The sequence below is a fragment of the Saimiri boliviensis genome, chromosome 19 (genome assembly GCF_048565385.1).
Source record: "Saimiri boliviensis isolate mSaiBol1 chromosome 19, mSaiBol1.pri, whole genome shotgun sequence".
NCBI classification, from domain to species: Eukaryota; Metazoa; Chordata; class Mammalia; order Primates; family Cebidae; genus Saimiri; species Saimiri boliviensis.
The window spans coordinates 14,959,159-14,986,113 of record NC_133467.1 but is presented as its reverse complement, the minus strand read 5'-3'; the positions used below and the strand labels follow the sequence as shown (position 1 = coordinate 14,986,113).

The following is a 26,955-nucleotide window of genomic DNA, read 5'->3' as shown; positions in this document are numbered from 1 at the left end:
CTTCAGCCTCCCAAGTAGCTGGGATTACAGGCATGTGCCACTACACCCAGCTAATTTTTGTATTTTCAGTAGAGACAGGATTTCACCATGTTGGCCAGGCTGGTCTGAAGTGATCTGCCCACCTTGGCCTCCTAAAGCATTGGGATTACAGGCGTGAGCCACCATGCTTGGCCACATCTCATTGTTTAAAAATACCGTATTAAGTTTTATGAATGACAAAGAAAAGAGCAAGTGCTAAGGACTTTAAAAAATATGCTTAAGGGAGGTGGCTCACGCTTGTAATACCAGCACTTTGGGAGGCTGAGGTGGGTGGATCATGAGGTCAAAAAATATGCTTAAATGTTTTCAGTTTTATTTCAGATTTTTGGGTCAAATTAAGTTAGGCTGTTAGAAAAGAAATCAGGAACTTGTTATTGGTCTATTCAGAGATTCAGCTTTTTCCTGGTTTAGTCTTGGGAGGGTGATGTGTTGAGGAATTTATCAATTTCTTCTGGATTTTCTAGTGTATTTGCATAGAGGTGTTTATAATCTCTGATGGTAGTTTGTATTTCTGTGGGATCGGTGATGATGTCCCCTTTATCATTTCTTATTGTGTCTATTTGATTCTTCTCTCTTTTCTTCTTTACTAGTCTAGCTAGTGGTCTATTTTGTTAATTTTTTCAAAAAAACAGCTCCTGGATTCGTTGATTTTTTTTGAAGAGTTTTTCATTTCTCTATCTCCCTCAGTTCTGCTCTAATGTTAGCTATTTCTTGTCTTCTGCTAGCTTTTAGATTTGTTTGCTCTTACTTCCCTAGTTATTATAATTGTGATGTTAGGGTGTTGATTTCAGATCCTTCTAGTTTTCTGATATGGGCATTTAGTGCTATAAATTTCTCTCTTAACCCTGCTTTAGCTTTGTCCCAGAGATTGTGGTACATTGTCTCTTTGTTCTTATTGGCTTCGAAGAACTTCCTGATTTCTGCCTTAATTTCATTATTACCCAGGAGTCATTCAGGAGCAGGTTGTTCAATTTCCATATAGTTGTGTGGTTTTCAGCGAGTTTCTTAATCCTGAGTTCTAATTTGATTACACTGTGGTCTGGGAACCTGTTTGTTATAATTTCAGTTCTTTTGCATTTACTGAGGAGTGTTTTACTTCCAATTATGTGGTTGCCTTTAGAATAAGTGCCATGTGGCACTGAGAAGAATGTATATTCTGTTGATTTGGGGTTGAGAGTTCTGTAGGTGACTATTAGGTCTACTTGATCCAGAGCTGAGTTCAAGTCCGGAATATCCGGACTGTCTAATGTTGACAGTGGGGTGTTAAAGTCTCCCACTATTATTGCGTGGGAGTCTAAGTCTCTTCATAGGTCTCTAAGAACTTGTTTTGTGGATCTGGGTGCTTCTTTGTTGGGTGCATATATATTTAAGATAGTTAGCTCTTTTGTTGAGTTGATCCCTTTACCACTATGAAATGCCCCTCTTGGTTTTTTTTGATCTTTGTTGGTTTAAGGTCTGTTTTGTCAGAAACTGGTATTGCAACCACTGCTTTTATATATTTTCTTTTATCAGACTACTGTAACATTCTCATTATTCAACTCCCACTTACGAGTGAGAATATGCGGTGCTTAGTTTCCTGTTACTGTATTAGTTTGCTGAGGATGATGGCTTCCAGCTTCATCCATGTACCTGCAAAGGACATACTCTCATTTCTTTCTATGGTTGCATAGTATTCCATGGTATATATGTACCACCATTTATTTCCAGGACTTTTTCTTTTTCCCAACCCGACATTCTGTACTCATTAAACCTTAAGTCCCCATTTCTGCCTCTCTCACCCACTGGGCAATCTTGTTATACTTTCTGTTTATGAATTTGACTACTCTAGGTATCTCATATAAGTGGAATCATACAGTATTTTACTTTATGACTGGCTTATTTCCCTTAGCATAAGGTCCTCAGTGTTCATCCATGTTGCAGCAAGTGTCAGAATTTTCTTTCTTTTCAAGGTTGAATAATATCCCATTGTATGTATATACCACACTTTGTTTATACATTAATAACATCATCTTAAAGAAGTCAGAGCTTGGAAAATAGGTTTTATTGATCAAATTACTATCATGTTATAGTAGGAAAATATATAATGTGACATTGAAATACTTCCAAAGTGAATATCAAACTCATTCCTTAATGAAATTGCATAAGATCCCAATAAACCATTTTCTTTTCTTTAGGAATGACTTGAACAGTAAATTCTCAGAATTGAAGCTATTTCCTTTCTATAGACGACATATCTAGTTTAGTGACTTTTTTCTTTTTCAGTTTTTATCTGGCTGTTTTGACATGCATAGAAAAAATAGAAAAAAGTCATGCTTCCTCATTTTTAGGAATAGTAATTGTTCTCATTTATTAAGCACTTACTCTTTGTGAGGAGCTCAAAATATGTCTTTCACATATTATCTTACTTATTCTTCATGGCTGCCATATGATGCAAGTCTTATAATATCCATGTCCCACATGTGGAAATTGAAGCCTAGAAATGCTAAGTAACTTACCTAAGTTATCTATAAAAGGTATTTGAATCCAGATCTTTCTAGCTCTATAGAGTTCTTATTCCTAATTGCTCTTCTATACTGTCTCCCTATACTAATTACTCTTATTGAAGGCTGGATAATGTTTCTATCTGTGCTATTATCAGAGCACAAATAATGGCAAATTATATATACATACATATATATATGTGTTGTATCTTACTTTTTCATAAATATTTGTTGATATATCATGTTCAGGACTTGGACTTAGGTTTAGACAGATTAACAAAACACGAATAAAACACAACTTGTATATTCTAGGAACTTTTGCAGTCTAGTAGGAATCATGTAAACAGATACATTCCAACCTTACTAAAGCAAATAGTAATTAAACATGCTTAACTTTGTAGGATTTAATTGCCTATCACTACCTTTTTTTTTTTTTTTTTAAACCACATAGGATTTAATATGATGATTTTCATCCTGGTAAACTATGGGTTATTTCATAGAGTATCAGAATTATTTTCAAATACAAAAAAATTAGCTGGGCATGGTGGTGCACGCCTGTAGTCCCAGCTACTCCGGAGGCTGAGGCGGGAGAATTGCTTGAACTCGGGAGGCAGAGGTTGCAGTGAGCTGAGGTTTCGCCACTGCACTCCAGCCTGGCACCTGGTGACAGAGTGAGACTCTTTCTCAAAAAAAAAAAAAAAAAAAAAAAAAGAGAAAGAAAAAAATATATATGTATAAGATATATGTCACATATCATCTCTTTGGAGCATAAAAGTAATAGGATATGCAACTCCAAAATAATTGGGAGTCATTGGGGAATTAGCATCTGGTAGACTTTGATAAAATCATTAGTGGGTAATATGCTACTCCCCTTCTTCCTTTCACTCTTTAGATCCTGAATGAGAAAAGAGAAGAGTTTACTGGGGATATTCTACTATCAAAGTACGATACTCTCAAGATTATTAAACATTTACAGGAAAACTGGGCAGATATTGGGCTTGGGATATTTAATCGCCACAGAAGTTTGGAGGGGGAGATGCCATCAGAGCAACAGTATATGGAGGAAATTATCAAAAACACACGAAGTCTCTACAAAGAATATGAAATAAGAATAAATGGGGATAATGGTAAGAAAATACTCATGGTAACTAGATTTCTCAGTATAAAATATTTAAATAATTATTTTCAATATAATTAATATTTAAAATAAAAATAATACATTCATATAGTTTTAAAAACCAAGCAAAATAAGCAAAGCATTGAACATCACTTTATTGAGATATAATTTATAGACATTACAATTCACCTAAACTGTATAATTCAGTGGTTTTTGGTGTATTCACAGATGTGTGCATTCATTACCACAGTCAATTTTATATTATTTTCATCAAAATAAACCTCAAAAGAAACCCCACATCCTTTAGCTTTCATCCTCATATCCCCTAGCATCCTCACCTCAGTCCTAAGTTTGCTTTCTGTCTCTATAGATTTCCCTGTTCTGGACTTTCATATTAATGAATTCATGCACTGTATGATCTTTTGTGACTGGCTTCTTTCACTTGGTATAATGTTTTCAATATTCGTCCATGTTTTAGCATTTATCAGTACTTCATCTACTTTTATGGCCTAATAATATTTGACTGTATGTATATATCACATTTTGTTTATCATTTCATCTGTTGGTAGGCATTTGGATTGTTTTCACTTTTTGACTATCATGAATGATGCTGATATAGACATTTATTATACATTTCCTTGTGGAAATATGTCTTCATTTTTCTTGGATATATACACAGGAGTGAAATTCTTGGTCATTTGATAACTATATCTTTAACTTTTCGAAGACTGCCACGCTGTTTCCAGAGAGGCTGTATCATTTTATATTCCTACTAGCAGTGTATGAAGGTTCCACTTTCTCTGCATACTTGCTAGTACTTGTCTCACTTTTAAATTCTGGCCACACTAGTGGGTGTAAAATAAAATCTCCTCGTGGTTTTGATTTGTGTTTTCCTGATGGCTAATGATGTCACGCATTTTTAAAAAGATTTGTTAGCCATTTGTATATCTTCTTTGGAGAAATGTCTGTTGAGGTCCTTTGCCTGTGTTTTTTTTTCTAAGACAAAAATTGAGATTTATGCTGTGGATTGATAAAATGTATAGGAAGAAAAGCAATTTTCTAAGGTTTCATACTATCAGAGAACAGATAACCATTGTTCAACATTAATGAATATTGTGTGTTATTGTGCTCTATTATTGCTTGTGTTAGAATTCTAGACAAATGTCCACCAGCTGACAGTATAACTCTTTGAAAATGTCAAAGAGAATGAGACCTATCTGAGATATTAGTTTGTGAAATAACGTTCTACATAAGTGGTTCGCAAACTTCAGTGTGATTAGGGATTTGGTGAAGAATGCCGATTCCTGCGCCCTGCTTCCAGTCATGTTGGTACACTGTGTCTAGAGAGATGCCCATAAACTGGCAATTTTCGCAAGCATCCCAGGTGATTCTGATGCCAGTGGTGTACATATCACACTTAAAAAAAAGTCCTTTAGGGCTGGGCGCGGTGGCTCACGCCTGTAATCCCAGCACTTTGGGAGGCTGAGGCGGGTGGATCACGAGGTCAAGAGATCGAGACCATCCTGGTCAATATGGTGAAACACCGTCTCTACTAAAAATACAAAAAATTAACTGGGCATGGTGGCATGTGCCTATAATCCCAGCTACTCAGGAGGCTGAGGCAGGAGAATTGCCTGAACCCAGGAGGCAGAGGTTGTGGTGAGCCGAAATTGCGCCCTTGCACTCCAGCCTGGGTAACAAGAGCGAAACTCAAAGAAAAAAAAAAAAAAAGTTCTTTATTGGGAGTCAGTTAGTAGCTAGGAGCTAGGTCTTTTTTTTTTTTTTTTTTTTTTTTTTTTTTTTTTTTTTCTGAGACGGAGTTTCGCTCTTGTTACCCAGGCTGGAGTGCAATGGCACGATCTCGGCTCACCGCAACCTCCGCCTCCTGGGTTCAGGCAATTCTCCTGCCTCAGCCTCCTGAGTAGCTGAGATTACAGGCACACGCCACCATACCCAGCTAATTTTTTTGTATTTTTAGTAGAGACGGGGTTTCACCATGTTGACCAGGATGGTCTTGATCTCTTGACCTCGTGATCCACCTGCCTCAGCCTCCCAAAGTGCTGGGATTACAGGCTTGAGCCACCACGCCTGGCTCCTGATTTTTTTTTTTTTTTTTTTTTTTGAGACGGAGTTTCGCTCTTGTTACCCAGTCTGGAGTGCAATGGCGCGATCTCGGCTCACCGCAACCTCCGCCTCCTGGGTTCAGGCAATTCTCCTACCTCAGCCTCCTGAGTAGCTGGGATTACAGGCACGTGCCACCATGCCCAGCTAATTTTTTGTATTTTTAGTAGAGACGGGGTTTCACCATGTTGATCAGGATGGTCTCAATCTCTTGACCTCATGATCCACCCGCCTCGGCCTCCCAAAGTGCTGGGATTACAGGCTTGAGCCACCGCGCCCGGCCTAGGAGCTAGGTCTAACGTAAATGTAAAACACCCTTTACATACTCTGGTGATTCTTTGCCCATATTTTATTTAGGCTGTCTTTTTATTATTGAGTTATAAGACTGGTTAATATATTCGGAATACAAGTCGCTTTTCAGATATGTGAATTGTAAGCAGCTTATCTTTTCTGTGGATTGCCTTTTCATTTTCTTAGTAGTATCTTTTTTATTTTATTTTATTTTATTTTAACCAGAGACTAAATAAGTCATGTTTAATGCTCCTAGCCTGGTAAAATTAAACATTATAATCTCTCCATATTTACTTTTAAAAAATTGATTAGAAATGTGTTAATGGAGTACATATGAGTATTTGTTACATTCATAGAATGTGTAATGATCAAGGTCAGCGTATTTGGGTTATCTATAACCTTGAGTATTTATCCTTTCTATATGTTGGAAACATTTCAAGTCCTCTCTTCTAGCTACTTTGAAATATCCTCCATCTGCAATGTTGCTGACTATACTCACCCTTCTCTCCTATCGAATTTCTTCTAAGTGTATATTTTTATCTACCAATCAACCTCTCTTTATCTCCTTTCCCACCCACACACCGTTCCCAGCATCTACTATCATTCTATTTTCTATCTCCAAAAGATCAACTTTTTTTTTTTTTTGAGACGGAGTTTCGCTCTTGTTACCCAGGCTTGAGTGCAATGGCACGATCTCGGCTCACCGCAACCTCCGCCTCCTGGGTTCAGGCAATTCTCCTGCCTCAGCCTTCTGAGTAGCTGGGATTACAGGCACGTGCCACCATGCCCAGGTACTTTTTTGTATTTTTAGTAGAGACGGGGTTTCACCATGTTGACCAGGATGGTCTCGATCTCTCAACCTCGTGATCCACCCGCCTCAGCCTCCCAAAGTGCTGGGATTACAGGCTTGAGCCACCGCGCCCGGCTAAGATAAACTTTTTTACGTGCCACATGAGTGAGAACATGCACTATTTTTCTGTGCCTGCCTTATTTCACTTAACACAATAAACTCCACTTCTATCATGTTCATGTTTAGCTTTAATTTTAAATAACTGTTAAGCAAATTTCCATAATCTGATTTTTGTGTGTTTAAAAATAGACCTGTCTCTTCAAATACTAATTTTGAATGGAAATATTCATTAGGAATAGGTGTAGATTCTACAGTGGCATATTAAATTCCAAAGGAATATACAGTCTATGTATAAAATACGTGGTTTTCTTTTGTTTTGTTTTGAGATGGAGTCTCGCTCTTGTTGCCCAGGCTGGAGTGCAATGCATGATCTCGGCTCACTGCAACCTCTGCTGTCTAGGTTCAAACAATTCTCTTGCTTCAGCCTCCCAGGTTGCTGGGATTACAGGTGCCTGTCACTATGCCTGGCTAATTTTTGTATTTTTAGTAGCGATGGGGGTTCACCATGTTGCCCAGGCTGGTCTCGAACTCCTGACCTCTGGTGATCTGTCCACCTCGGCCTCCCAAAGTGTTGGGATTACAGGTGTGAGCCACCATGCCTGGCCAAAATATGTTTTAAAGAATGAAGTTGAAGAAAGTTTCAACTTACTAGTGGAGGCATCATGCCCTTGCTTGAAGTGGGGATGACAACTCGAAGATCTCGTTTTCTACTGTTCATTTGGGGATTACCACCACCTGGTAGAAGGGGAGACTTTGTAGGCATCACTTTGCCTTAATTATTTGCACCAGGAGCTCTCATCAGATTTGGAGCTTTTGAGTTTACAGATCCATTCCCCACTGGGCTACTTCCGGCTCCATTTGGCACTGTGAGGTCTGTTGTGCTCAACATCCCGCCTGCATTGCCAGTACTTGGTGGTCTCTGAGGAGCTCCAGGGGACACATTTCTATGTAATGTGGTTTGAGGTAGAGAGAGCTTGCTTGAATCTGTTAACGTTGAGCTGGCTGCCAAAGATGGGGACACCAGTGAACTCCCTGGGTTAGTGTAGGACAAAGCATTGGGGCTGGTCACTGGAACTGTGCACGTACGTACCTGTGCAACATTCCTGCAATATCTGTACATGTACCCCAGAACTTAAGGTAAAATTACAGTACTTATGTGTGTCAGCCCTCTGTATCTGCAGGTTCTCAGATTCAATCAACCATGGATCAGAAATACTTAGAAAAAAATTAAAAATACAAATAAAAACACAATGCAGTATAATAAATATTACATAGCATTTGCATTGTATTAGGTAATATAAATAATCTAGAGATGATTTAAAGTATACAAGAGGATGTGCATAGGTTATATGCAAATACCACATCATTTTATATAAGGGACTTGAGGATCCATAGATTTTGATATTTACAGGGGTCCTGAAACCAATCCTCTGTAGATACTGAAGGATGACTGTATATAGTGGGCAGAGAAAAATGAAGTAGCAAATGGTTTAAATAAAAGAAGAAGTCAAAATTATGGGCGTGATTAAATTAGCAGATCATTTTGAACACTCCCAAATGATCAAAATTTACTGATGATGGCAGTGAAATATTTTTATCAAGGACAAGAAAAACAGTTTTCTTTTAAATTACTTATCTTTATATAACTTTGAGATGGCAGTGTTTTCATTTCATAATTTGCAAATGGATAAGACAGAGATGGCATTTTTCCATGTTCCTAGAGTGAATCAGTCCACTGGATCCACATTAGGATCCACACGCAAGTTTTGTTCAGACCAAAAACTACAAACTTCATGAAAACCTGATCAATAACCTAAAAAATGTCTCAAGAACTATGATAATCTATTTTCATTTGTTATTCACTATCCCATAATCACGAAGTTGATTATTATCATTGTCCTCTTAAAAGAATGACTTAGTGGATTAAGGTCTTTTACGGAAAACTGTAGTTGATAGTTTCTGGGTTTAATGCATTTGATTCTGAGCTGAAAAGATAAGCAATTTAGGATATAAACTGTGGTTGAAAAAAATAGTTTAATAGTCATAAAAGCACCAATTACACAGTGCTTATTCATTAAACATTTATTTATGAACTGCTCTTTGAAGTGTTCTCTGCTAGTCAAGCTGTAGGATAACAAAAGCTTTTTAAAAGATATACCCTTGCTCAGTGGGATTTTATAATTTGGTATTAAAATAGCAGTGTTACAAATACTTCTAAAAGTTAAGGCTTTTCTTACTTTTCTAGGTATCTCCAAAATTCTTCCAAATTTGATTAGTTCTCTTGACTTCTGTTCTTTCAAATTGGAAAACCTGGAGTTTCCTGATACACCTCTTGAAGAATGGCAGGAAATAGATGAAAAAATTAATGAAATGAAATCACAGTTGGATATATTGTTAAGCACTGCTGGTATTGTTCCACAGCACATAGACAAGGATTCTGGTTTGTAAGTTCCCATAGCTTTCTTTTGTTTTGAGAGAACTTTCCTAAAGCTTTATTGCAATGTAATTCATATATCATGTAATTCACTTTTTCAAAGTTTGCAATTCTGTGGTGTTCAATATATTTATAGGTATAGGTAACCACCACAGTCAATTTTAGAACATTTCATCACCTCAGGAAGAAGCCTTATGCATTTTAGGTATCATTCTGCAATCCTCCATCCTCTCCCACCATCCTATCCACATCCCTGAGTAACCACAAATCTACTTTGTCTTTGTTGATTGTACTGGTCTGGACATTTTATTTGAAAGGAATCATTATACTGTGTGGTCTTTATGGATAACTTCTTTCACTTAGCATAATACTTTCAAGGTTTATCCATGTTGTGGCATATTTTCAGTATTTCATTTTTATGACTGAATCATATTCTTTGTATTAATATACCACATTTTATTCATTCATTTGTCCATTGATGGACATCTGGACTGTTTCCATGTTTTGCCATTAATGAGTAATGTTGCAATAAACATTCGTGTGCATGCTTTTTGTGGATAGACATTTGTTTTTGTTTCTCTTGGGTAAATATTTTTTTTTTTTTTTGAGATGGAGTTTCGCTCTTGTTGCCCAGGCTGGAGTGCAATGGCACGATCTCGGCTCACCGCAACCTCCGCCTCCTGGGTTCAGGCAATTCTCCTGCCTCAGCCTCCTGAGTAGCTGGGATTACAGGCACACGCCACCATGCCCAGCTAATTTTTAGTATTTTTAGTAGAGACGGGGTTTCACCATGTTGACCAGGATGGTCTCGATCTCTTGACCTCGTGATCCACCCGCCTCGGCCTCCCAAAGTGCTGGGATTACAGGCTTGAGCCACCGCGCCCGGCCTTCTCTTGGGTAAATATTACCTAAAGAGTAGAATTGCTGGATCATATGGCAATTCTATTTTTAATAATTTGAGGAACTGCCAGACTGTCTTCCAAGGTGTTTTTGGAAAATGTATACAATTTTACATTCACATCAACAGTGCATGAAGGTTCTGATTTCTCCACATATTTGCCAATACTTATTTTCTGACTTTTGATTCTAGCTATAATAGTGGCAGTGAAGTGATATTTTATTGTGGTTTTGATTCACATTTTCCTAGAGACAAATAATGTGAAGAATTGTTTCACGTGCTTATTGGCTATTTGTATATTTTCTTTGAGGGAAATTTTTTCTTTGCTCTTGTTGGTGCTTGTGCTGGTGTCATAGCTAAAAATCCTTTGCCAAGTCCAAGGTCATGAAGATTTAGCCCTACGTTTTCTTCTAAAAGTTTTGTAGCATTTGCTCTCTTACATTAAGGTCTCTGATCCATTTTAGTTAATTTTTGTATATGGTATGAGGTAAGGGTCCAATTTCATTCTTTTGCTTGTGGATATCCAGTTGTACTAGCACCATTTGTTGAAGAGTGTTCATTCTCCATTTAATGGATTGACACCTTTGATGAAAATCAGTCACGAATTTATTTCTGAATGATTAGTTCTATCACATTGATCTATATGTTCACCCTTGTACCAGTTACACACTGTCTTGCTTATTCTTGCTTTGTAGAATGTTTTGACAATGGGAAATGTGAGTCTTTCTACTTGACTCTTCTTTTACATAATTATTTTGGCTTTTTTGGGTACCTTGCAATTCCATATGAATTTTAGAATAAGCTTGTCAGTTTTTACAAAGACTTTAACTGGGATTCTGAGAAAGAATTTGTTGAACCTATACGTCAGAATGGGAATATTGCTATCTTAAACATGTTAAATCTCCTATGTGAACATGGGATGTTTTTTCCAGTTATTTGGATCTTCTTTCATTTCTTTCTTATACTCTTTTGAGTAGAAGTTATACACTCCTTTTGTTATATTTACTCCTAAGTACTTGTTTAATGTTATTGCAAATAGGATTTTTAAAACTTTTTTTCAGATTGTTTATTGCATGTTTATAGGAATTCAATTGATTTAAAAATATTGATCTTACATCCCAAAACCTTGGTGAATTCATTTATTAGTTGCAATAATTTTTAAAGGATTTCTTAGTATTTTCTATACAAAAGATTATACCTATAAATAGAAGTAGTTTCTTTTAAACCTAGATGCCTTTGATTTCCTTCTCTTGACTAATTGCTTTGGCTAGAACCTCAATACTATGTTGAATGGAATATGTTGTTCTTATTCTTAGGAAAAATGCATCCAGTCTTTCACTATTGGGTTTTTCCTAGATGTTTTTTTATTGGATTTAGGAAGTTTTCTTCTATTTCTAGTTTGTTGCATGCATTTACATAAGAAGTTGTTGGATTTTGACAAATGCTTTTTCTGCATCTAGTGAGATGATTATGTGATTTTTTTTCATGTTCATATTATGTATTACATTCATTATTTTTTGGATATTAAAAAAACTTTGCTTGCCTAGGACAAATCCCACTTGGCAGTTGTGTAAAATACTTTTGATCAGTTCAGGATTCTGTTTGCTAGTCTTTGTATTGGTATACATAAGAGACGTTGGTCTATTTTCTTTTCTTGTGATGTCTTCGCATGGTGGTGTATCGGTGAAATACTGGCTCTGTGAAATGAGTTGAAAAGTATCCTGTCCACTTTTATCTTTCAGAAGATTTTTTGAAGAATTGGTGGGATTGATTTTTTTGGGTGTTTCGGAGGATTCAGTGGTGAAGCCATCTCTGGGTAGGTTTTTGAGAACTGATTCAATCTCTTCACTTGTTAAAAGTCTACTTATACTGTCTGTTTCTTATTGAGTCAGTTTTTCTGTGTGTGTCTTTCTAGAAATTTGATAATTTCATCTAAGTTATCTAATTTGTTGGCAAAATTGCTCATTGTATTCCCTTATAATCCTTTTTATTTCTGAAAGAAGATCAGTACTAGCATCCCCTCTCTCGTTTTCAATTCTAATATTTTGAGCCTTCTCTATTTCTCCTGGTTAACTTAGCTAAATGTTTGTTAATGTTGATCTTTTCAAATAGCCATCTTTTGATTTCATTGATTTCCTTTAGTGTTTTTCTATTCTCTATTGTATTAATTTACACTGTAGTCATTAGTATTTTCTTCATTTCATTTTCTTTACATTTAGTTTACTCTGCCTTTTCCATAGTCTTAAGGTGAGCTATTAGGTTATTGATTTGAGATCTTCCTTCTTTTTAAACATAGATTTTACAGCTATAAATTTCCTTTTAAGGGCTGCTTGATATGTTGTGTCTTTATTTTCTTTAATCTCAAAGTATTTTTATAATTTCTCTTGTGATTTATTCATTGACACACTTGTTATTGAGGAATATGTTACTTAATGTACACGTATTTTTGAGTTTCCCATTTTTCCCAGTTGCTGATTTGTAATTTCATTCCATTGTGGTGCAAGTATACATTTTATATGATTCTTGCATTAAAATTATTGAGGTTTGTTTTATGGCCTAGTATCTTGTCTATTCTGAAGAATTTTCCATATACACTTGAGAAGAGTGTATATTTCATTGTTATTGGAGAAAGTGTTCTAGAGATGTCTGGTCTAGTTGGTTTATAGTATTGTTAAAGTCTTCCATTTCCTTATTTATCATCCGTGTAATGGTTCTAACCATTATTCATAGTGGGATATTGAAGTCTCCAATGATTATTCTTAAATTGTCTGTTTTCCCCTTCCTTTCTCCCAGTGTTTGCTTCATATATTTTAGTACTTTGTTATTAGGTGCACATTTGTTTATAATTGTTATGTCTTTTTGATGGAGTGATCCTTTTATAATAATAAAAATATCCTTCCTTATTTTTAGCATTTTAATTTTAAAATCTGTTTTATCTGCTATCAGTACAGCCACACCAGCTTTATTGTGGTTATTTATTTTCTTTTCTCTACTTCCAATATTCCCTTTATGTGTAAGGTGTCCCATATTTCTTCGAAGCTGTCTTCATGTCTTTTCATTCTTTTTCCTCTTTATTCTTTGGCTTGAATAACATAGATTTATCTTCAAGTTCAATTATTCTCTCTTCTTCCAGTTCAGATTTACTATTGAGCCCAAGTAGTGACTTAAAAAAAATTTTTTTTCAGTTATTGTTCTTTTTATACTCTAAAATTTTTAATTATTCTTTTTTTCCAATTTATATTTTTAATTTATATCCTCTATTTACTGCAACATTGTTATAATACCTTTCTTATTTAATCATGGTTTTCATCATTTCTGTGAACATGTTTATCATGGGTACTGTGTTAGTTCATTTTCACATTGCTGATAAAGACATACCCAAGATTGGGCAATTTGAAAAAGAAAGAATTGGGGCTTTTTGTTTGTTTGTTTGTTTTGAGACAGAGGTTGCTGTTGTGGCCCAGGCTGGAGTGCAATGGCACTATTTCAGCTCACTGTAACCTCTGCCTCCCAGGTTCAAGTAATTCTCCTGCCTCAGCCTCCCAAGTAACTGGGATTACAGGAACATGCCACCACAGGAAAGTAGCAGTCTGAGGTCCTCTTGGATTGCCTCTTGTGGAGTGGAACCACTGCCTTATAAGCACAGACAATCAGGGACCCATGATTCTGGCATGTTATGCATAGGGTAGAGTCATTATTGTATAAATAGGGTCTGAGTGGAAGAAGACAACCCCTGCTTGTTACCTGCATTTACCCAGTACTTAGACTCAACAACAGTTAGCTGGAGGCAGTATGAAAATCCATGATGACCTGTTGCTTCTGGGAAGAGAGCCATTTGGCTGGGAACTAGAGGGTTAGGGAGCTCTGTGTGCTTGGCTACAGCATTCCTAAATAGTTGCTGCCTCATTGAGCTAAGAAAAAGAAGGAGAATTCATGGTTCAAATACCATAGATTATTGCCTTTCTTACTGAATCTTCATAGATTTTCTTGAATAGCCGGGCGCGGTGGCTCAAGCCTGTAATCCCAGCACTTTGGGAGGCCGAGGCGGGTGGATCACGAGGTCGAGAGATCGAGACCATCCTGGTCAACGTGGTGAAACCCCGTCTCTACTAAAAATACAAAAAATTAGCTGGGCATGGTGGCGCGTGCCTGTAGTCCCAGCTACTCAGGAGGCTGAGGCAGGAGAATTGCCTGAACCCAGGAGGCGGAGGTTGCGGTGAGCCGAGATCGTGCCATTGCACTCCAGCCTGGGTAACAAGAGCGACACTCTGTCTCAAAAAAAAAAAAAAAAAAAAAAAAAAAAAGATTTTCTTGAATAGATGTTTCTGGATCTTCTTCATAGCACCATTTTCAGGGGCTTTAAGTGGTATATTTAAAAGAATAATTTTTACCAGTTTCACTGGGGTTGGGGGCAGTAGGAACGGCAGGCTTGCTGCTCACACTATCATGCTGGAAGTCATTCACTGAGAGGATTTTAAAATTCATTCTTCTCACATAGTACTGCCTAGAAGTAAATGTAGAGGATATAAGTTTTTACAATAGAGGGCTAATATTTAACATAAGATCTGCTTTGTCCAAAGTGCGTCTTGCTACCTACATGGGGGTTAGGAATGCTTTGTCAGTACGTAAGCTATCATATCAGATTGTTCAGGGCTTTGATTCTCCTTCCTTGAGTTCTCAAGCAGTTGTCAACATCTAAGTTTGCAATGCCCAGCCAAATAAAACTCTTTCTCATAGCTGATAGTTACATTTATCCTTTAAATCAGCCAGTCACTTTTATTTTACTTGATTTTTCCTTCAGGGTACTCCAAGCATATATATTTAACATGATTCAACAATGGCTTTTGAAGATAGGCAATGAGATTAACAACGGTAACATTGAACTTCAGCGCCACGTATGTACTTGTAAGGATTTTTGAGGTTATATTTTACCTCAGCTGGCAAATTTCTTCAAGGAAAAACAAGCTCTCTCAATTTAAATGAGGCAGGAGGTGGAGAGGACAAAATGGAAGCTTCTAGAATAATTTCTCAAATGATTCTCAATGGATTTTTAAAAGCAGAATGTTCCTGCCTCTGGAATGGAGTTTTGGAATTGAGGAGTCAAGGAGCAAATATGTTAAAGATGGAAGTATGGATTCAGGCAATCCCTAGGCTTGGGAGAAATTCCTCTGAAAACCAAAGTGATTAAGAATGGTAGCAGAGTGCTTGTCACATGGTGGGACTCAGTAAATGTTTGTTGAATGAATTTAGGAAGAATCTTCCAGTACTGTCGGTATTGATGGTGCTGCTTCATTTAATTCTTCTTTGACAAAATGCTTGATTTATCAACAGGGATTTATCTCCATGGAATCATATATTCAATCTGTTATTTTCTAGAATTTAATTTTTATAGGATAGGATTAGTTAGAAAGTACCTTTATATACCTCTGTTTTAGCACTGCATTATCATAATTAATCTGTGTAGAAAATTTGCAGGATTGTAAACTTCTTGAGGAATTATGTATATCCTATATATACGTATTAACTCTTATTAATATTTAAAAACAGAAAAGTTGGATATAGGAGACAAGATGGTTGACTAAATTCAGCCAGGAGAAACATCTGCCACTGAGGGACTAGAACATCAGAAAGACTGGTACGCTTCAAGCATATCTTTAGAGGGAAGGCATTGAGAGTGGACAGAGGGAAGATACAGATTCTGGGCTAAAGCAGGAGGAAGCTGGAAGCCCTGCACAGGGAAACCACCCGCTGGGACTCCTTCCTGGCACCCAGTGACTCCTGGGGGAAAAGTGAGTTGAGCAGGTGAGGAGTGACCTTCTGGGGTCATAATCATCTGGAATTCAGACAGCAGGACCCCCACAGTCACTTGAGCTGACAGAGAGAGCTACTTAGAGAGGCAGTAGGGGGCTGGGCATGGTGGCTCATATCTGTAATCCCAGCACTTTCAGAGGCTGAGGCAGGCAGATCATCTGACATCAGAAGTTCAAGACCAGTCTGACCAACATGGTGAAACCCTCTCTCTACTTAAAATACAAATTATCCAGGCATGGTGGCACATGCCTGTAATCCCACGTACTCCAGAGGTTGAGGCAGGAGAATTGCTTGAACCAGGGAGGCAGATGTTGCAGTGAGCTGAGATTGCGCCATTGCACTCTAGCCTGGGCAACAATAGCAAAACTCTGTCTCAAAAAAAAAAAAAAAAAAAAAAAAAAAAAAAAAAAGAGAGGTGGTAGGTGTAGTACTCCAGCCAGCATGGAGCCTGGAGGGTTTGGTGCAGGAGCATCTGTAGTGGAGCATAGTCAGGGACACCTCTCCCCCAAGGCCTGCTTTACTCCTATAGGAGACATTAGCTTTAGGGGAACCATCAAACCTGAACAGTGCAGGGTGATCTTGCCATGAGAAAGGGCCAGTTTCACCTGAGCACCCCTCTGTCTTGAGGCTTCTCCCAGGGCTCCAGCCTGACCATACTTGTTTGCAGTGCAGCCTTGAATGCCCAGCTGAGGTGCCTCCCAGGGGCCTGCATCATAGTTCTTGTACTGTCAGACCATGCCTGACCATTGGAGAGCTCCAGCAGAGCAGCTCCCAGTAATGAGCACCAGCCTGCTCGTGTACTCTATCCATCACAGCCTCCCCGTGCCATTTGCCAGTGTGTACTCACCCCTCACCACCCCTACATTGCTTTGCTAGTGTGTGTGCATATATTCCGACCTTGCTCCTGCTTCCCCACCAGCTCACATGTGCACATGCACCCTACCATGCCATTGCAGCCAGTGTGAGTACATCACACTCCCCACCTCACAGCCAATGCAGAGGTATGCAAGCCCTGCACTGCCATTACCACTGGAGCGTTCATGGGTACAGAGACTGCTAACCTCGTGCCTGCCAGTGCCCTGCCACTGTACCAACACTGTTGCTGGCCCGAAACTACACATGGATGTCAGTGCACCTGCCTCCCACCTTGTGTGGCCACTGCTGCCTGTGTGAATATGTGCACAGAGGTTACCAGTCCTGCGCTTGCCAGCACTCTACCGCCATGCTGCTGTCACCACACTGATGCTACCACCAGCGTGAACATGCACAGGAACATTGGCAGGCTACTCCCTGCAACATGCTGCCACTACCACTACTGCAGTTGTCCACACCCCGGCCCTCATCAGTGCCCCACCACAGCTGATGAGCATGTACGCTGCTGCACTGCTGCCGCTCCTGGCATGTGCAAACAGGCACGAATCCTGCTGTCACCATCCAATGAATTGCTTTGGCTGGCATCACCCATTGGAATGTTAAGACCAGTGGTCTGGGAACATCTTTGCTCTTTCAATACAGCAGGTTCCTAATGTTGAGGGGCCAGATAACAAATCTGGGGACCTGATGCCAGACTCCAGAGTTAGAGCATGCAGTCCAGGAGACCTAAGCTGAGCATTGGCCCCCTAAAATCTTCCAGAAATGAAGCAAGTTGACTGAACCCACCTTGTACCATAATCAAACCTCCAAGGATGTCAGAAAGGAGAAAAGAAAAAAGAAAATGCATTCAAAGGACAGCAACTTCAAAGACTGAAGGAACATCGGCTCACAAAGACTAGAAAGAGCCAGCACAAGAACTCTAGCAACTCATGAAGCCAGAGTGTCTTCTTACCTCCAAACAACCACACTGTTCACCAGCAGTGTTTCTTAACCAGACAGAAATGACAGAAACAGAATTCAGGATATGCATGAGAACAAAGATCATCAACATACAGGAGAAAGTTAAAACCCAATCCAAGGAATCTAAGGATTCCAATAAAATGATACAGGAGTTGATAGATGAAATGGCCATTTAAGAAAGAACCAAGCTAATCTGATGTAAATGAAAACATGCTACGAGAATTTCATAATGCAATTGCAAGTATTAACAGCAGAATCAACAAAGCTGAGGAAAAAATATCAGAGTTTGAAGACTGGCTGTCTGAAATAGACATAAATACAACAATAAAGATGAAGTAACAAAACATCTGAGAAATATGGAATGTAAAGAGATCAAATCTACAACTCATTGGCATTCCTGAAAGAGAGAGAAACGAAGCAATTTGGAAAACATATTTCAGGATATTGTCAATGCAAATTTTTGCTGCCTCACTAAAGGGGCCAACATTCAAATTCAGGAACTGCAGAGCCCCTGAAAGATACTACACAAGAAGACTATCCACAAGACGTATAGTCATCAGATTCTCCAAGGTTGAAATGAAAGAAACAATGTGAAAGGCAGGTAGAGACAAGGGACAGGTCACCTACAAAGTGAACTCCATAAGGCTAACAGCAGGCATGTCAGCAGAAATCCTACAAGCCAGAAGAAATTGTGAGCCTGTATTCAGCATTCTTAGAAAAGAAATTTCAAACAAGAATTTCACATCTAGCCAAACTGAGCTTCATAAGCAAAGGAGAAATAAAATCCTTTTCAGACAAGCAAATGCTAAGGGAATTTGTTGCCACCAGATGTATATATCTTATAAGAGGTCCTGAAGAGAGTGCTAAATATGGAAAAGAAAGGCCACTACCAGCCACAACAAATACACACTTAGGTGTTTGGACTACTATAAAGCAACCATATAAACCAATCTGCATAGTAGCCGGCTAACAACATGATGACAGGGTCAAATCGACACATATCAATACTAACTTTGAATGTACATGGGCTAAATGCCCGAGGTATGAGGCACAGAGTGGCAAGTTGGATAAAGAACCAAAACCTAACAGTTTGCTATCTTCAAGAGACCCATCTCACATGCGGTGACACCCAAAGTCTCCAAGTAAAAGGATGGAGAAAAATCAACCAAGTGAATGGAAAACTGAAAAAAGAAAGAGTCGCTCTTCTAATTTCACACAAAATAAACTGTAATCCAACGAAGATTAAAAAAAGACAAGGGCATTACATAGTGGTAAAGGGCTCAGTTCAACAAAAAGACCTAACTATCCTAAATATATACACACCCAACATAGGAACACTCTGATTTCTAAAGTAAGTTCCTAGAGACCTGCAGAGAGACTTACATAACCACACAATAACAGAGGGTGACTTTTAACATCCCACTGATGATGTTGGACAGATCATCAAGGCAGAAAACTAGCAAAGATATTCAGGACCTGAACTCAACACTTGACCAAATTGACCTAATAGACATCTATAGAACTTTCCACCCCAAAACAACAGAATATACATTCTTCTCATCTGCACATGGCACACACTCTAAAATCAACTGCAAAATTTAGCATAAAATGACCCTTAGCAAATTAAAAAACACCCAAAATCACACCAGCCACGCTATTGGACCACAGTGCAATAAAAATGGAAATCAGTGCTAAGAAAATTGCTCAAAACCACACTATTACATGGAAATTACGCAACCTGCTCCTGAATGACTTTGGGGTAAATAATGAAATTAAGGCAGAAATCAAGAAGTTATTTGAAACTAATGAGAAAAGAGTTACTACATACCACAATCTCTGGGACACAGCCAAAGCAGTGATAAGAAGGAAGTTTATAGCACTAACTGCCCACATCAAAAAGTTAGAAAGACCTTAAATTAACAAACTTACATCACAAATAGAGGAACTAGAGGAACAAAAGCAAAGCAACCCCAAAGCTAGCAGAAGACAAGAAATAACCAAAATCCAAGTGGAACTGAAGGAAATGAGATGTGAAAAACCATGCAAGTGATCAATCTAAGAGCTAGTTTTTTGAAAGAATAAGACAGTCACTACTTAGACTGTAAAGAAAAAAGAACATCCAAATAAACATGATCAGAAATGACAAAGGGGACATTACCACTGACTTCACAGAAATACAAAAAACTCTTAGAGACTATTATAAATACCTCTAGAACACCTAGAAGAAATGGATAAATTCCCAGACATATACAACATCCAATATGGAACCAGGAAGAGATTGAATCCCTGACCATACCAGTAATGAGTTCCAAAATTAAATCAGTAATAAAAAGCCTGCCAACCAGAAGAGGACAAGGACCGGATGGATTCACAGCCAAATTCTACCAGACGTAGAAGCAAGAGCTGGTTACCATTCCTACTGAAGCTATTCTAAAAATTTGAGGAGAGACTTTTCCCAAACTCAATTTATGAGACACGCTTTGTTCTAATACCAAAACCTGGCAGAGACACAATGAAAAAAGAAAATTTCAGACCTGTATTTTTGATGATCACAGATGTAAAACTACTCAACAAAATGCTAGCAAACAAAATCCAGCAGCACATAAAAAAACTAATCCACCACAACCAAATAGACTGTATCCCTTGGATGCAAGGTTGGTTTACCATATGCAAATCAATAAATATAATTCACCACATAAGCAGAACTAAAAACCAAAACTACATGATCATCTTAATAGATGCAACTGTGAATAATGCTGTGATGAACATATGAGTGCATGTGTCTATATGGTAGAATGAGTTATATTCCTTTGTGTATGTAGCCAATAACGGGATTTCTGGGTAGAATGGTAGTTCTAAGTTCTTCGAGAAATTGACAAATTGCTTTCCACAATGGTTGAACTAATTTATATTCTCACCAACAGAAGATTGCCCCTTTTCCTGATACATAAATTCAGGTATCAAATACATTAATCAACGTTGCTTTAGGTCATTAACAACCTTTCCATTGCAATCAAGAAGCAGGAAGCTTGGGTTTTAGTATTGGATAGGGTACAACATTTTATTTTTATCCATTCATTCAAGAAACATTTATTAAGCACTTACTCCCTGCTAAGTACTGTGTGTGATATGCAGGGATAAGTTGATGGCTCATGTCTTAAAGATAGTTTAATTGGGGAGATAGATGGGCAAATGATTATAGCAGAGATAAGTACAAAGTATTGTAGTAACAGGGGAAAGGTAGTAAATTAGAGCCGGTGGAAACTGGAAAGTCTTCTCAGACTAGATCATGTTTAAGCCTAGAGAAATACTCCAGAACTAACCAAACAGAGAAAAGGAGTAAGGGTATTTGACAAGTATGGTGTGTCTGAATTTTGCATATAGGTTTTCTGCATTTTGTTTCTGGGACCCAGCCTCAGCAAACACTGTAACGCAGAGGTTTTCAAACTTTCTGTATTCACAGTGCCCTTTGTGTTCCAATATTTTCATACTCCTAAGCCAAAAGAAATACAGTTAAATTTATGAGTAGGTAGGTTCAAACTGCTTACTAAATCATGTCCTAGCAATTTAGTAACTATTTGGAAAAGTACTGCACATAGATTGAAGGAAAAAGATATTTTATTCTCATTTAATCAGTATCACTTACCAATGTAAGGCGTGTACTTGTTGGCATTGTATAGCTTCTCTGACCTTGGAATCAGATTGGACATTACCATCTTCATTTCCTGTTCCATGTTAATTTTCACACAGTACTTGTTTTTTTTTTTTTTTTTTTTTTTTTGTTTTTTTTTTTATCACAACCACTGATCGAACTAGTATCAAAAAAGAATGATGTCATCAAAATTAATACAGTGCATCTACAGTTGAAAACTGTGAACTGTGTTCGGTTTATGCTGTGTCTGGCAGTGTTACGTATCAGTTCTTTCCCTCAATTTTAAATCCTGTGGCGCCCCTGTGAGTTTTGCTGTGGAGCCCTGGGATGCCTTGATGTACAATTTGAGAACTGTAGCTTTAACAAGTTATTATCCGTGGCCAGGGTAAGGAAGAGATTAGTGGCTGGGCGTGTGGTTCACGCCTGTAATCCTAGCCCTTTGGGAAACTGAGGTGGGCAGATTGCTTCCCAGCAGTTCAAGATTGGCCTGGGCAACATGGCACAATCTCATCTTTACAAAAAATACAAAAATTAGCCAGGCACGGTGGCACGTGCCTGTAGTCCCAGCTACTCAGGAGGTTAAGGTGGGAGGATCACCTGAGCCTGGGGAGGTCAAGGTTGCAGTGAGCTGTGATTATGCCTCCGCACTCCAGCCTGGGCAACTGAGTGAGACCCTGTCTCAAAAAAATTTACACAAATATCAATAAAAAGAAGAGAGTAGTTTAATGTTGTATAGTGAGCAAAAGAAAATAGGGTCGCTCTGGCTGGTGATGTGATTTCATTAAGAATTATAATCTTGAAAGTTGGACACAGGCACGATCATTTCTATTTTAAAACTTAGTGTGGTTTTTACTATTTGATTTATTTAAAGTGAGTTATTTGTATTATACTCATTTTTTAACAGATGGATGAGTTGCATATATCTATGATCCAGTGGATGGTAAACCTGCTGATTTTAATGATACCTGACTTTACTGACCAAGACTGTCTCCTAAAGTTAGAGGAGGAAAGTGCTGAGAAACATGATATAGGAGTTGCACGATTAGAGCTCGATGCGATTGAACTGACGAGGAAGTTGTACCAATACTCCAGCTATTTGAGCAGGTGAAGCTATCTGGTTATTTTATTGTTGCCCTTCTGAATAACTGAATGTCACATACAACAGAGAAGAGAAAGTGAAGTAGTAGCAATAGGAGTTATTTTAAAACCTTGAAAGAAGTACGAGTTCAGTTTTTCAACTAGCTTTTACGCGGTGACTGTTATAATATGAGATTTGGGTTTTTCTTTTAAAAACGGTGTTAGATAGGCAGGATGAGAAGTGTGTATATGTGGGGAAAAGAATTAGGAAAAAAGGACTCACGTACTTGCATAAATAAGACACATCTTACACTTTTGCACATTCTGGTGAGGGGGTGGATTTAAGAAGATTGTAGTTTCCTGTGTACTGTCATTTTTTTTTTTTTTTTTTTTTTTTTTTTTTTTTTTTTTTTTTAGACAGAGTTTTCCTCTGTTACCCAGGCTGGAATGCAGTGGCGTGATCTCGGCTTACTGCAACTTCGGCCTCCCAGGCTCAAGAGATTCTCATGCTTCAGCCTCCTGAGCAGCTGGGATTTACCAGCGTGCACTACCATACCTGGATAATTTTTGTATTTTTAGTAGGAGTTTCGCAATTTTGAGATGGAGTTTCGCCATATCTCGAACTCCTGATCTCAAGTGATCCGCCCACCTGGGCCTCCCAAAGTGCTGGGATCGCAGGTGTGAGCCACTGCGCCCCGCCCTGAATGTATACTTTTATGTGCTTCTCTGAATACCAACCAAAACATATTTTTACAAAATAGAAAAAGAACCCCATAAACCCTTCTATCTGACAAGCCAGAAGATTTTCACTGAATAAAGATGAAGTCTGGAAAATTGTAACCTGTTAACTAAGATGCAAGTTTGATGCTATGATTACTTTCCATTCAGGTGACAGCTTTTACAATCTAAGCAAATTTTCCCTTCATTTCATTTCAGTATTACCAATGGTCAAGAATGAAAGGGATGGAAGGGGAGGACAAGGGTAAGAAATTGGGAAGGAGACAAATTATTCTCCTTGGTGAGTCAGTAGCTGAATTATTATGGTGAACTTCCACTGTGTCTGGACATTTTAAATTTTAAACACTTAGAAGAAGAAACAACAATAAATAGGTTATGCTGAGTGTGCATGTGCTTTTTTCCCCCCTCTTTTTGCAGTTGTTGCAAAGGGATGGTGGCAGCAATGGCTCTGAGGAGATCCACTAACTCACACAAAAATTCTGCTGAAGACATTTATGAGGTGAATAAGTTGAAGGTAATAACTGTCTTACCCTTAGTTTTGTTTTGTTTGTTTTTATCAGATTTTTGAGGTTCAGTTGATCTACAACAAACTCACATATTTAAAGAGTTCAGTCTTGTAAGTTGTAAAATATGCATATACTCAGAAAAATGATTAATAAAAAATAAAAATAGGAAACATGTCAAACACACCCAGAATTTCCTTGCACTCCTCGTTAATTTATACTTCCATCCTCAATCTTGTCACCAGGCAATGTTTGATCTACTTTCTAACACCAAACATTATTTTTTATTGGAAAGAATGTACTGTGTTTTGTCTGACTTTTTTCACTAAGCATGATTACTTAGAGATTCATGCATTTTGTTGCTTTTATCAACCACTTATGATTTTTAGTGCTAAGTAGTATTTCATTATATAGACACAATTTTATTACCTAGTCTCTGTTGATATGCATTTGAATTGTTTCCAATTTTAAATTATTACTAGATAACTTCAGTGCATATTCATGTATATGAATAGACATATATTTTCATTTCTCTTGGACTGCTATCTAGGAATGGAATGGCTGAGTCACATGGAATGTGTGTGTTTACTTTTAAACAAATGGTTTAACTGTCTTCCAAAGTGGTTAATGGGTACAAAAGTACAGTTAGATAGAAGGAATAAGTTCTAGTATTCAATAGTACATTAGGGAAATTATAGTTAATAATAATTCATTGTATATTTCAAAATAACTAGAAGAGAAGAATTGACTATCTCCAACACAAAGAAAAGATAAATGTTTGTGGTGATGGATACCCCTATTCCCCTCTTTGATCTTTACACCTTGTACACATGCATCAAGATATCACATGTACTCCAGAATGTGTACAAATATGTTATATCAATTTCTTAAAAGGTGGTTAAACATTTTTACACTCTTGCTAGCAGTGTCTGAGAGTTCCAGTTGCTTTACATTCTTACTGACACTTGATAAAGTCAGTCTTTTTTTTTTTTTTTTTGAGATGGAGTTTTGCTCTGTTGCCGAGGCTAGAGTGCAGTGGTGTGCTCTTAGCTCACTGCAACCTCTGCCTCCTAGGTTCAATTGACTCTCCTGCCTCAGCCTCCTGAATAGCTAGGACTACGGGCACACACCACCACCCCCAGCTAATTTTTGTAATTTTAGTAGAGACGGGTTTTACCATGTTGGCCAGGCTGGTGTTGAACTCCTGCCTCAAGTGATCCACCCACCTCTTCCTCCCCAAGTGCTGGGATCACAGGTATGAGCCACTTTGCTCAGCCATTATAGTCAGTCTTTTAAAATTATACATTCTAATAAGTGAAGAGTGGGATGTCATTGTGGTTTTAATTTGCATTTTCTTAACGACCAATGATGTTGAACTTCTTTTCATGTGCATATTTGTAATCCATGTATTTTTTATGGTGTAATGTCTGTTCAAATCTTTGACCCATTTATTATTGATTTGTTTCCTTATTATTGAGTTTAGTCAGCTGTTTATTCTGGATACCAAGTCTTTTATTAGATACATGATTTTAAAATATCATCTCTTGGTCTGTGATTTGTCTTTTCTTCTCTTAATAGTGTCTTATTTTGAGACAGTGTTTTGCTGTGTTGCCCAGGCTGGACTTGAACTCCTGGGCCCAAGTGATCTTCCCACCTCAGCCTCCAGAGTAGCTAGGATTACAGGCATGAACCATCATGCCCAATTATAGTGTCTTTCAAAGAGGGAAGTTCTTAATTTTGATTAAGTTCAATCTCTGATTTTTTTTTTCTTTCATGGACCTTGCTTTTGGCATTCTAAATATTTAAGGAAACTTTTGTGTAACATCATTATAAAGATTTTCTCCTATGTTTTCTTCTAGAAGTTTTAGAGTTTTAGGCATTACATTCAAGTCTATGACCCATTTGGAATTAATCTTTTTAAAATATAGAGCTGGGTATGGATTGAAGTTCATTTTTTGGCATTTGCATATCCAATTGTTTTAGTACCATTTGCTGAAAAGGCTATTCTTTCTCTATTGAGATGCCTTTGTATCTTGATTGAAAACCTATTGACCATATATGTCTGGGTATTATTCCGTTATGTTCTGTTGATCTATTTGTCAACATTGTCACCGTCTCTACCCTTCCTTCTTTACTATTGTTTTGCAGTAAGTTTTAAAATCAGGTGATATAAATCCTCCAAATTTGTTTTTCCCCCCAATATTAAGCTATTCTACATCCTTTGCTTTCTATATGAATTTTATAATTGGCCTATCAATTTCTCCAAGAAAGCCTGCTGGGATTTTAATTGATATTATATTTTATCTATTGATTAGTTTGTGGAGAATTAACATCTTAACAATATGGAACCTTTGATCTGTGAATATGGTATATCTCTTCATTTATTTGTCTTTTTTCTTTTCTTTTTTGTTTTTTTTTTCTGAGACGGAGTTTTGCCTTGTTGCCCAGGCTGAAAATGCAAAGTCGTTAAGAAAATGCAAATTAAAACCACAATGACATCCCACTCTTCACTTATTAGAATGTATAATTTTAAAAGACTGACTATAATGGCTGAGCAAAGTGGCTCATACCTGTGATCCCAGCACTTGGGGAGAAAGAGGTGGGTGGATCACTTGAGGCAGGAGTTCACTCCTACTGGTATAAATTCTTACTCCACTTTCCATAACAGCCTAGGTAAATTGCTTCTTCAGAAACAGATGGGGATTATCTAGTTCCCCAAGAGAACTAAGGCAGTCTAGTGGCTAATTATCCTATTTACCTTCCACCTGATTATGGCGTAGCTTGATCCAGTCTGACCTCGTACAATGGCACAATCTCAGCTCACTGCAACCCCTGCCTCATAGGTTCAAGCAATTCGCCTGCCTCAGCCTTCTGAGTAGCTGCGATTACAGGCATGTACCACCATGCCCACCTAATTTTGTATTTTTAGTAGAGACAGGGTTTCTCCATGTTGGTCAGGCTGGTCTCGAACTCCCAACCTCATGTGATCCACCCACTTCGGCCTCCCACAGTGCTGGAATTACAGGCATGAGCCACTGCCTCTGGCCTATT

At 37.9% G+C, this 26,955-nt stretch overlaps 1 protein-coding gene across 1 annotated transcript in view; it reads left to right on the top strand.

Moving 5' to 3' along the window:
- The window catches only part of AXDND1 (axonemal dynein light chain domain containing 1), a 109,028-nt gene that overhangs the window by 49,226 nt on the left and 32,847 nt on the right, over positions 1–26,955 (top strand). Inside the window, exons 16-20 of the mRNA XM_074390165.1 lie at positions 3,412–3,646; positions 9,204–9,402; positions 15,092–15,185; positions 22,491–22,690; positions 23,819–23,915. Coding sequence (XP_074246266.1) covers positions 3,412–3,646; positions 9,204–9,402; positions 15,092–15,185; positions 22,491–22,690; positions 23,819–23,915 — 825 coding nt within the window. The remainder of the gene's footprint in view (positions 1–3,411; positions 3,647–9,203; positions 9,403–15,091; positions 15,186–22,490; positions 22,691–23,818; positions 23,916–26,955) is intronic.